The 12,827-nt window shown below is 42.8% G+C and overlaps 1 protein-coding gene across 1 annotated transcript in view; it reads right to left on the reverse strand.

The window, feature by feature from the left end:
- Positions 1-2,720: 2,720 nt before the first annotated feature.
- Positions 2,721-12,827, reverse strand: part of xylt2 (xylosyltransferase II) — a 12,747-nt gene continuing 2,640 nt past the window's right edge. The window contains exons 2-11 of the mRNA XM_024272523.2: positions 9,915-10,452; positions 9,669-9,844; positions 7,548-7,750; positions 6,902-6,982; positions 6,582-6,798; positions 6,111-6,287; positions 5,745-6,001; positions 5,475-5,670; positions 4,915-5,248; positions 2,721-4,835 (exon numbers count right to left, since the gene is read on the reverse strand). Coding sequence (XP_024128291.1) covers positions 4,513-4,835; positions 4,915-5,248; positions 5,475-5,670; positions 5,745-6,001; positions 6,111-6,287; positions 6,582-6,798; positions 6,902-6,982; positions 7,548-7,750; positions 9,669-9,844; positions 9,915-10,452 — 2,502 coding nt within the window. The 3' untranslated portion in view covers positions 2,721-4,512. The remainder of the gene's footprint in view (positions 4,836-4,914; positions 5,249-5,474; positions 5,671-5,744; positions 6,002-6,110; positions 6,288-6,581; positions 6,799-6,901; positions 6,983-7,547; positions 7,751-9,668; positions 9,845-9,914; positions 10,453-12,827) is intronic.

Genomic DNA, 12,827 nt, shown 5'->3' on the forward strand with positions numbered 1-12,827 from the left:
ATATAAACTATTTGTTTCTGACAAAAAAGGGATAATTATGACAAATTATACTGACCACAAGGAAATATTTTTTTTTGTTTAGATTGGCAATAGACAAAAAAGTCAGAATTCAAGTATAGAAAATATTTTTTTTAATGAAAAAAGTCCATCTACTTAAAATATATATATATATATATATGACAGGAATAAGGTCTGAAATCTAAATAAAAATGATCAGAATAATGTGATTAGAGATATATTTGGTTGAAATTGTTTAATTTTGTTTTGTTAAATCGGGCAGAAATAATATTTTTTCTTGTCTCTGTCCCCTTTCATGTTCACCCCAAAAAATAAGGTAGTTCACTTTCTATCCCTTTCGGGGTCGCCACAGCGTAACAGCACCCACTTTTCCACATCAGTGATTCGGCAGAGTTTTTACGCCGGATGCCCTTCCTGACACAACCCTGTACTTGAGGGGCACAGGGACCCAGTTAGGCAGCAGCATCAAGGGTCTTGCCTAAGGACCCAATCCGGGTGGAGACCAGTGGACAACCCTTGGAATCGAACCCAGGGCTTCTGCGTTGCCAGCCCTTCACCTAGCCCACTGAGCCACCCAGCCGCTTTTCACCCCAAAAAAATAACATTTAGCAATTTATTGTTGTTTGCTAGGAAAATGAAATAAATAAATAATATTAAAAGAAATAAACTAGTTTCGAATATAAAGATAGTTTCTGGGATTAAAATAAATTACTTCTGAAGGAAACAAGTTTGTTTTGTAGTATTTTGATGTCTGTGATGATGACATCATACTTTATATAAGTATGCATTTGTGTGTTTTATTATACAGAAAAAGTCATGTTATTCATTACTGATATTTATTTATGTATTAAGAGTACTTATGTTTCAAATAAATAAACGTGATGTTAAAAAAAGGAACAAAGTGGCTAAAACTGTCCCAACACAGATTTATTCGTCTGAGGCCCTGGTTCATTGCAGCGGCAAAAAAGGGAGACTAATCACTAAAAAAAAGTATTCAACCAACTAGGACCTCCCTGCATGAAGATAAGAAGGTAGATGGAGGCATTTATCTGTTCTTCACAAGATTCAGCCAATCAGGCGGATAAAGTGGTGGAATAGCACCAACAAACAGGCAGTAAACGGAACAAATGTGCAAAAAATCCAAACACAATTGTGGAAGAACTTTCACTACTGTCCATCCATGTTAGAACAAGATGATTTAGTTTTTTGGTTGCAGAGGTGCTCATCCGATTTGAAGCAGTGGGAGTTTTAGGTGAACTGCACCCCCGGTGCAAAAAAGATCTCCGGAAGAGAGTTGGGATGACTCAGTGTGAAGGACACGATGTCATCCACCGTGTTACTGTTTCATGCATTCAAGTCTGAGAACGCAGAGGAGCACACGCAGAGAGAAGTACATGTTTCCTGCGAGGAAGGTTGCTTCACTAAGTGATGAAAATGTCGCCATAGCAACGCAACTTTTCAAGTAAGGTGTCATAACTCTGAACCTGAGTAAACCCGAGCATCTCACAGACCATGCATAGCAGCAGACTCGGTGTTAACTCATTTTCAGCCACTTCCTTCTGTGCCAGCAGCAGACAGTATTTCCTCAAACTAACTCTGACTGTTTTCAATGTAAAAACACACATTTGTTAACATTAATGCACAACTTGAATGTAAATTTTATATAATTTAGTAATTGTGCGAGTTCAGGAAACTTTAACGTGAAGTGGCTCAGCACAGATCTGCTTTGTGGTCACTCTGTACTTTCCGGTGGGCTGTTACCGGGCAGAACAACAAATAGACACTGTGAATGCAATAAACCGAGAGGCCGCAGCTTGATCCCAGCTCCACAATGCAATCCTTGTTTCATAAATATTCAATAATCTAGTTATCGTGGCCCTCGTGGCAAAACCGAGGGATCAAACCATTCAAATAGGTTTGGAGATAAAGCAATAAAAAGCCACCATCTGCAAGTGCTGCAAGGAGGGAAAAAAATACAAGCCAGACCAAGAAATTAATTTGAGGATGTGTGATGATTGCTGCGATAGCAGTGAAAGTAGCCAGCTTACATGTGCAAACATTGAGTTTTTGAAGATTCTGGATGCAGCCTGAGAACAGTAGATGAACCGTCTTAAGTGATGTGAAGAAATGTTTTTCTGGATGCAAAATCAACATTGTTAGGATAATATTAAGGAATACAATTTAATCTGATTTATGACAGACCTTTTATTGTAAGATGATGTCTTTCGCTTACCTTCTGTGTCTGGTTTTCATTGTAGGCGCATTTGGGTGACTCACTGTCCGAGTCCACCGTAGAAGATCCACAAGCGCTGTCCGAAGACACAATCCCTCCCTCCTCCATCTCCTTAAATCGACAGATTTCTGTTCAAACAGCTGCAGGTTAAATGAACTCTTAAACCTGCAGCTTTCCTTTTATCTGCTTCATCCCCTCTACGTGTCGCTCCTATTCTCAGCAGCTTTCATCTCTTATGCAAAATTAAACTGAATTTTGTTTATGTGAAAGTTATTTATATGAAAGTTTTGTTTGATACAAAAAGAAATGTTTGCTGTAAAATTTATGAAAACATTCAGCACCTTGGAGAGCGCCTCATTAATACACCATGATGTGCATGTCAGGGAGGATGTTCTCCAACTTAATTGATAAAAAATCATGTTTCACACAAACTACATTGAATTAAGATGTTCTAAAGAAGAAACTGAAGCACATTTTCTAAGTGTATTTATTTGTTCATCATTCAGTATGACTCTGCTGTGAGCCACTCTGTAGAAAACTCCGGCTGTGCACCATGAGAACAGCCAGAGCCGGTTATGACTCACACTCCAGACGGCTGCTGCCTATCACAACAACACGGACAGAAAACTCAACCTCCCACCCGCAGAAGACAGAAGCTTCCAGTGATGCCGAACCAGCTGACCGTGCAGACGAAACACATAGAACTTCTCTGAAACAAAACATCTCAACGACTATGACTGTGCTCCCTCATGACCGAACCAGGGCTTCACTGAAGCAAACGTACTGTGCAAGGTAAACAAGGTCACTTCAAGACTTTGAAACTTCAACTTAAGACTTCTGAGCAAAAGCTGGTAGAACATCAACAGGGGATCAAGACGAATTCAGAAACATTTCTTGAAGTAAACACTTTTGAACTCAATAAAGTGAAGGCAGCTTAGAGACCTCTGACAAGTAAACAATTTAGCAATTTGGGGGCAAAAACCAGAACCAACCTTGAAAAAAATACACAGGTGTAACAATTCTGCCATTGAAATAAAACACTCAAATGATAGTTCCAATGTATTAAAGACCCACTCCGATGAAAACTGTGTTTAAAACATGTTTTTGTGGCTTTTTTCTGATGACGGAGGACATATAAAGAGAAAAAATACACATAAATCAAGTATTTCTTTATATAAATTCATGTGAATCAGGAGCAGATGAAAAAAATGTCTATTTGTGACATGAAAATACTCTGCACAAGCTCCCTGATCAGAGCTCTCAGCAACAGCTTCCGCTCTGCAGAAACTATGTCCTCAAGAAAGAACACTGGTTTTTAGATTTTGACTAAAAATTGTATAACCATAATTAAAACAAAACAAAAAAAAAAAGACTGGGAATGCTTTTAAAATAGCTTAAAAAACCCAATTGGAGTGGGTTTTTAAAGAGAAAGCTTGAACGCATGTTTACATTTGATATCCTATGATTGTGACTGTCATGGCGTAAAGTTTGAAACCTGTGAGCAGAATCGACATACAATCTTAGCTCCAAGAAAACCAGAGCAGTTATTCTGGCTCAAGTGAGAAACAAACCTTCGACTAGCTGTAAACTTCCCCACATACACCAAGTATGAGGAAATGAAGAAGAAACAACGTTTTGTTCTAAAATTGTTCCATGATCTGTCTGTGCAAGAGTAGGAGGCTGTGCGAGTCTGCTCCAAGAAAAATAAAAAAGGTGTGACCTTGATTCTCGTCGTTCCACTTTGTTGCACTGAAACCAAGTGACCTCTTCGTAATATCATAATCTTAAATAAAGTGCACTTCACATCTGTTCCGTATGCTTACGTAATGCTTTAAAATAAGCACAATAGGATTAAAAGGCTCCTCTCTCCCTTGAAATGAAGATCGAGCACACAGCGTTACAGTCTGTCGTTGGCTTTTTAAAAACTACCTTGCACAGTTCACTCAGAACAGACCTGTGCAGGTGACTCCTACCAGACGATTATTAAAGTTGTGTGAATGAAGACCAGCCAAACAGCTAAACATCTGACATTTGTGTACCCATTTTTTTCCTTTTTAGAAAAAAAAAAAGATACAGTTTTTTTTGGGGTTGAAATGTTCTGTGTGCAAATTTTCTGCAGTCCTAACGCTCGTCCAGCCCCTCCCTGAGAGCTGGGACTCCTGCTGAGGTTCCTTCGAGCTCCACGCTCATCTCAATATTATCGAGTTTCTGGAAAGTGTCAGCGCTGCTGTCCGACAGTCCTCCTGCGCTTTGCCGTGAGGCTACCTGATCCGTCCGTCACTTTTGATCGGCCCCAGGTCAGACTTCGGGTCAGGTGAGTAGGAGCTCCATGTGGTTTTGGAGCAAGACCCCAACGCGGGGCAGGAGGATGTCCGTGCACTGCACATGCTCCCTATTACCCAGAAGCTCTCCACTTGCCTGTCCACCCACTCTTGTAGGGGCTGGCCCACTAACTGAGCGTTGCGCAGGGCCGCCTGCATGGCGGGCTCCTGGGGGGGCAGCTTCAGCACAGAGCTCAGCTGCTGGAGGCTGTGATCCAAGTACAAGTTACCCGGAGGCCCTGAATGAAACCAGCTGTCCTCCTCTGGAATGTAGAAATCATAAAGTTAGCAAAAAAAAAAAAAAAAGAATCAGTCTAGTTCTGATGTGCTTTCATTTCTCACCTCTTCGTAGCGGTTCTTTATTGTTAAACGTTAACGGCATGACGAGGAAGTTCACTTCGGCCACGCGCTGCCATTGCTTCAGCAGCTGAACCGTCCACGTGCCGGGCCGCAGGGGGTGCTGCAGCGGCGGTTTGTAGTGCGTGTACTCTGCATCTGCATCCACGTTAATGTCGTAGGAGGCGGCCACCACCAGAGCTGGGTCGATCCAAACTATGGTGGCCGTGAGGTTCTGACCGCGCGCCCACTTCTGCACTGCGAGGGGCTCGTCTAAAGGTCCCACCACGCCGCCAAAATTACGGAAGATCCTTTCTTTGGGATCCCACTCTGTTCCAACCTGAAAAGGGGGGGGGGGTTATAAGCTGTTGATGTTTGAAAACTTTTAGCTTCCAAAAAGATTTTTAGGATAGTTGAGCATCAAAGCTCACTCATTTATAGGTTCAAGTTCCAGGCTTTAACTCTGTTAGCACCAAAAAGAACGTTCAAGAACGCTCCTTTACCTTGAACGCACATGCCCGGTGAACGTAGAACAATTGGAAACATTTCCTTCTCTGGGTTCTTACCTCCAGGTTCTTGAGTCTTTCAAAGTCTCTGAGGTGGAGCTCAAAGGTGAGCTTGGTTTGAGGCATAGCCCAGACCTCCAGGGTCTCTCTCTCCTTTGACCCCACAGTCTGCACTTCCTGGCGAACCAGGTACCCTTGGAAGTGGTCATCATAAAAGTACAAATGTACAGACAAAGGGTACCCGACATGTTCCAACCTGCAGAGAGGAAACCAATATTATAAGACAAATGAAAAGCTGGATCAGAGATGGAGGAAAAGCGGAGCGTCGACCTGCAGGCTTCCGCGTTGCTTTGAGAACTCGTCAGGCTCTTCAGGCCCAAACGAATGAAAGAAGTGTAGGCGGTGAGAGCCACATCGCTGAGGGAGCCCACGCCATCTAGCTGCTCGAACACGCTCTCCCAGTACGCCTTGATGGCGGCGGTTCCTGGAGCATACTGCCCATACAGGTGAGTGTCCAGGATTTCTATGGCCTCCTGGTTTACAGTTGACTCGAATTTTCGAGCGAAGAAAGTCGGACGACTCAGTTGCTGTTGACGGAAAAGCCAGAGATTATACATTTATTTACAGGTCAACAAAAGTGACATAAATATCAGATAAAGTGATATTTATGATACACGTTTAGCTTGGTGAATTCACCTGAATCCGAATGAGGTCCTGAGGTTTGAAGTCATTGGGGGAGCAGCCGCACCAGTCCACTATGTGTTTATACTGGCACTTACAGCCCAGCTTCCGGTTCCAGTTGGTGACGCGCAGGTTGTTGTCCACCAGGGTGTCACACATGTGACTGTTCCCAAGCACTGTGTGGAAGAAAGACTGGGAAGAAAGAAAAAAATGAAATGAGCAGCTTCTATCCAAGGACTGAGCTCTAAAAGGTCACAGCTCGTCTGCAGGGAACAGACTGTGGCTCATCTGAGGCTCAACCACAAAGCCACACATTACATGGACTCTTTTGTCCCCCATTGCGCCATAAAGCCTAAAATTTAGCATTTTCTCCGCCGCGAGGCCCTGCTGGCGTGGCAGGGGGAGGACAAATCGGGAGACGGACTGGTACTTTGATGTGTCAGTCGCGCGTGCAGGAGATAAACAGACGACCTTAGGCTTGCTTACCTCGGCGGGGAGCAGAGCGTAGGAATAGAACTGCTTCAGCCCCAGCACCAGCTCGTCCTGGGAGTTGATGACGTACTCCACAAAGTGGCGGGTGAGAGCAAACCAGTCGGAGCCGCCAGAGACCTCCAGGCCTTTTGGGATGCTGCGCTCGCCAAGACGCCACATGTGGTTGTCGCATTCGTGGAAGAGCCGATCAAGGCCCTGTTTCTTAATAAACCTTCAAAATAAAAACAGTGTAAAAAATGTAACTTTCTCTTAGATAATCACTATATAAATGTTGATTTTTTTTAAGTTTTTGTTCATAAAACACGTCGCCTCACCTGGTGTTCTCCCTCCCGTGGGATTTTAAGAAGTTCTTGTCTCTGTGCTGCGACAGGAAAGCCACCAGTTCATCGTTTGTCCTGAAAGTCAGATATATAACATCCAAAACAGTCAAGTTAAACCGAAACTCAGATTTAAGAGACTTAAGCTAAACGAACTCCTTCAGAGAGGATTTTAAATCACAGGTCCCTCTTTGTGCTCGAGCAATGTAAGCTGTTCGCCTTGGGACGGGCTCAGGGGCACATTCAGATGCTTTGAATGGGATTCAAAGCTGCCCCAGAAACTCAGCCAAAAAAAAAAAAAAACTGCCTTTTTTTCTGTCAGCTCTGAGATTCAGTAACAAAAAGAACCTGTAAAATGTGATGCTTCCAAAACCCCAAGCCTGGAGTCCATGCTGTGGATGAATGCTGCAGAAGTCACGATCTGTGAGTCACACACTCTGCTAAGCGCACAGCTACACAAACTTCAAGAAGACCGTCAGAGATGACTGACGGGAAAAATTGTGCAAAATGTAAATAGTTCCCAGAAAAGATTGTGCTTGTAGAAAGCCTGTTTGAAGGTACATCCAACAGAAAAACCGACATCCCCTTACTGCTAAAACAAACAAACAGGACACAGGAGAGTTCCATAAAACATCCGACTGACCTAGTTGGGAAGTCTGTTGCACTGAGATTGATGAAGAAGTCCCACTTCCACTCAGCCATGGAAAGCAGGTCCTGCATGCTCCGTAGGTAGGCCTTCAGAAGACTGGCTCCTCCCCAGATGGTGACCATCCGCCAGGGTGTGGCTCGTATATTTGGGTAGTGCTTTGCCATCTGCAGGACTTCCCGGTGCATGTAGCTACAACGCTGAAAGATGAACCCCACAGGTTACATAAAAGATTCAATGGGAAATGTCTAATTTTAGCTTCCTTTGGTTCCCACAGATCTGAAGCTGCTAATGTTGAATTGGAGCTAGATGTTAGAGAAACAGCAAGCAGATGGAGCCTTTTAACAGTGAGTCATCTCTATTACTGAAAGTGCTAAACTTTGTTGTTTTTGCCTTCTTTTATACCTTCAAGTGACTTTAGTTAACAGAGCCACTAAAGCTACCTTCACACAGACCTCGACAACGCGCATTCAAACAACCACTTCCAATGAAAAGTCTATGTAAACTTGCATTTATATCCATTTTGGGCTTCTGCATACAAAACTTTCAAGTTCGCGCATTGATACACAAGTTTTTATGTCTGTTTTGGGCTCTACATACAAAACTCACAACCAACTTTGACCAATCAGGGACTCTGATCTGGTATTGACGTATGGGTAGCGTCCTTTCTTGATTCACAGAAGTGCCAAGTCCTCTGACATTTTGCACCAAGCCTCTTCCAACTGTAAGTACATGCGCTAGTATCGAGTAGCGACAGAGATGTGTTAGCACCAGTGACGTGCAGTCAGGGCAATGTAGGATTACGTCTCTAAACTCAGGAGTTTGTGGAGACTCTTCACTGATAGTGATCTCCACTGAGACAGAGATGTTTAAAACTGAAGAAAGAAAAGGAAGACTTCTACAAACAGGTTATTCATGAGTTTCTTCAGAAGGAGCTGCACACAGACTTCATTTATAAGTTAGTCAATAATAATAATAATGGTGATTTTTTTTCTATGCTACACTTTGTAAATGGAATAAAAATGTTGAAATTAAATTTTAAACAACACACTTTAACGGTTGTCTGTCGAATGGTGAATAAGTTACTCTGTAGGATTCATATGTTTGTAAATCTGACTGATGACGTCAGTGCCTAACCAGCCGTGAACCTCGCCGCACGTCACTGGTTAGTACCATGAGCTAAAAGTGTGTTCAGCGCGTTCTTGAACACATAACCTAGCGATATAGCATAAGACAGAAACATTTGAAGCTTAAATTTGGAGTTAGAGCAACTTCTGTGCCTATAATACCACTAAAAAATGAGGGAAATCTCAACAACAAAAACACTAATGAATACTGAAAAAACACTGAAGACGTATTACCAAATCATCCAAAAATTTTGAGTAAAAATCTTTGAAGTGTATCTAAACAATATAAATGCAAATTAGTGTTGCATATCAGTACATATCTCTACCTCAGAATTCACTGGATTTATGTTAGTTGGGTAAACGGTTGAAGATTTACCCAAGTCGAAAGAATGTCAACACTGGAGGTAAAACTCGGGTGTTTAAAGAGTTAACTGAGGAGACTTGAATAATAGACTACACTGAAATGATAATGTTGTGCTTATCTCTTTTTGCTCCAGCAATTCAAAATGAGCAATCTAATCTCACACACATCTACTATCAAGGATGGTTAGAAGATAAACTGCAGAGGGGCTGGCTTACATCTGTTTAGTCTCAGAGAAAGATGATTTCTCGCCTGCATAGTGTCTCAGACTGTTGTTTGTGTCCATCCTGAGCCATGCCACTGCTGCTTTTTTTTTTTGGCGGCAACATAAACAAACTCCCCAGGGCTCCATCTCTCCACCTACAACAGGTGGAGTGACCACAGGAACCTCACTGCAGCCCCCGCTCAATGGACAGCCTTCCAACAACATCAACCTTTCCTCCACTAAATCCATTCCCTAAGATTAACCATACTTAGATCCAACCAGGCTAATCCACTTTGCCACACTGTGAAAGCTGTGGGCTAAATGTAAACTCTCCAATGAAGGATGGAGTAGATGATTTAGAATTCACAGTTAAAAAAAAGAAGGGTCTACTGACAGCAATGCTGCCAGACTGTGCAGTTTGTTACCTTGTCCACATGGATGTAGAAGAAGTGGTCTCTATGGTATATGGCTTTAATGAGTCGCTTGAGTTGTCGAACAGCTCGGCCGTGCACCATCAGGACAAACGCCACCCTGACAGGGTTCTTCACTTTAGCTATGCTGAAGTCTTCCTCACCTGCAGCCTCGACTGGCTGTGAAAACCCTGATCGAAGAGGGAAAGACTTTTAGAAAAGTTTATGTTACCAAATAATACACCTTCAAATGAATCTTACCTGGATGGGGGCAGAACTGAGGGAACCCGTGTGGCATTAGCTTCCCAGCTTGATGCTGGCACACGATGTTGGCGATCTCCTGTCTGCATCGCTGCGACTCGGCGCGGTGTAGAGCCGACAGAGCATCTTTGCCTGTGATGTCGCATTTAGGCACAAAGTCATTGCTTGGGGCTTGATGCGCGCCGTCCACGCTGCCCGGCTCCCCTGGCAAGACAGCAGCTGGAAACTTCCCTCCGGCGTCGATGCCGCCGTGGCTGTCGCTGAGGTTGCGGCTGCTGGACAGATCGTGAAGAACTACGCCATCCAGTCCAGCTGCTGTCATTTCCCGCTCCTGGGGGGTTTTCTGTCTAAGTTTTCCCCCTCGACCGCTGTTCCCTTTTCTTTGCGTGCTTGCAGCTGTGCCCCCAGTCCGTTCAAACCTGGTGCTCCATCTACCTTTGCTCCTCCCAGACAGAGAATTTGACTTCTCCCACAACAAGCTGCCTTTTTTAGCATCTTGGCTGTTGTGGTCAGGCAGTTTAGATCGTCTCGTCTTCCTCTTAAGAGACACAGAAAGAAAAAAATGTATTATGAAACCACATTTACTGCAAACAACTCTACAAGAAGATCAAGGGCAAGCATAACTGAAGGGATGTTGATTCATAATTCAAGAATGACATTAAGATAAACAAAAACTCCACTGAGGCAGCAACAGCTAAAGTCCCAGAGGGTGAAATGTGTTTACTTGTGTGAATCCAACCTTGATTCTCTTTATGTCGTTATTTTTAGCTGAACCTCTGTACTTCTAGCAAGTTAATCTTCAAAATGGGAAAGTTACATATTTAAAGACATTCCAGGGGTTTACTGTGCAAAGCTCAGTCTGCTCCCTTTGTAGATAAAATGTCTTCAGGTAATTAGAGATTATTCAAGTAGATTACACGTTAATAGGTTCAACTAAAATTTCTTGACACATCATCTCTGGAATATTTTGGAAAAGTTGTGGGAAAAGGTTTAAAAATAAAATTGTGTTGTTGGTGTTTTCGATCATTCTCATGATGGAGAACATGTAAAGAAAATTAGGCTTAAAATTCTGAGTTCTTGATTCAAATGGTTGTAATTCAGGAGCAGATGAAACAATTCTGTTTAAAAAAGTTTGTAGCCGTGACATAGAAGCTGTAACAGCAAGCCTGCTCTGCTCCCTTCTGATATATCCACTTGTAGACGACCAGATCCATGTACATCTTTGTTTTCCTCATCCGTACTGCAATCTGGCTCAAAATTGTACGGCTGGATAGCTTCAATATTCATCCATCCATTTTCTTGACCGCTTCTTCCCTTTTGGGGTCGCGGGGGTGCCGGAGCCTATCCCGGCCACTGATGGGCGAAGGCGAGGTACACCCTGGACAGGTCGCCAGTCCATCGCAGGGCCTCAATCACACACCCATTCACTCTCACATTCACACCTAGGGGCAATTCAGAGTCATCAATCAACCTATGAAGCATGTTTTTGGACGGTGGGAGGAAGCCGGAGTCCCCGGTGAAAACCCACGCATGCACGGGGAGAACATGCAAACTCCACACAGAAAGGTCCCAGTCGGGATTCGAACCGGGGCCTTCTTGCTGTGAGGCAAGAGCGCTAACCACTGCGCCACTGTGCAGCCCAGCTTCAATATTACTTGCCATTTTTGTTGCACTGGTAATGTTATGTTGGGGTTGTGAAGAACTGTAAGCTAGCAGGAGAGCGTATGAACAAATGGATTACGGGAAGTGAGGGTGGAACAAGTCATAAGCGAATTTCTAATGCCGCTCTGCAGAAACTATGTCCAAGAAAATAATGTTTTGTTTTTTTTCGACTAAAAACGGCATATTCATAATTAAAAGACCACTGGGAACACTTTTACATCAGACAAAGAGACAATAGAAATGTGGGCACGACTGTTGCCACTTCCTGTCAGCCATAACTTCGAAATCTGTTTATACGCTCACCTGCTAGCTTACTGCCCCTCACACTCCCAACCTAAAAGTCGGTGCAACGAAAATTTTCATCCAAGTATGTCTTTAATAATGAAAGTTTCGGCTTTGTTATTTTTTAAATAAGTAATAATTTGGAAATATTTTTATGTAACTGGACAGAATTAGCTTTCAAATTATTATTATTAAAAATATTGATGTGCATTTGTTATGCTGAGTCAGTAACTGAGTCAAATTATGAGCTTGTAAACTGAATCTAAGGTTCAGTTTGGCTGTGTTACCCAGCCCACTCATAAAATATTTCTGGAAAACTTAGAAATACTTCTAAGCCTACTAATGGCCCAAAGATTACATTCATAGTTAAACAGTCTTGGAGTCTGGCATGACTGGGTAGGACATTAAAAACATGAAAGTAGACAAAGACCTCTGAGTGAATTCAAAAGTGTTGTGCTTTATTTAAAGCAATAAATTAAAATATGGTCTGACTCCTCACACTGCTGGCATGCCAGCAGCCCACAGAGAGTGGGAACAGAGGAATAACTGCGGCTGTGCGGTAGGACTGAAAGCCAGATTGAACATCAGCAATAAGCAGCCACATTTTACAGCACAGTTAGCTACAGAAGCCAAATGCACTCACAAACCCAGCACTGCAAGAAACATTGTTAAGTAGACTGCAAATACATGAACTCTTGTCTATTAAAACCTTTTTGGAGTTTCAATTTATGTTCGCCAAACATGATTATTTTTTTGCAACTTTCCATCTAAAGTAGTGGACATGTGCCCTTTTTTTGTTTGGGAACGTGTTTGCAAATTGATTTAAAGCATCAGCTTGCGAACTGCTAAGCTTGTTATCGGAAAATTAGTGCGGAAACTCTATGGTTTTTGATTGCCAGAGGACAGTCTCATGTGCACGAGCCAAGCATGGCCACGTTTTCCATTTTCTTTATCTTTTTTTTTTTTTTT

Source organism: Oryzias melastigma, linkage group LG8, assembly GCF_002922805.2.
Source record: "Oryzias melastigma strain HK-1 linkage group LG8, ASM292280v2, whole genome shotgun sequence".
Lineage (NCBI taxonomy): Eukaryota > Metazoa > Chordata > Actinopteri > Beloniformes > Adrianichthyidae > Oryzias > Oryzias melastigma.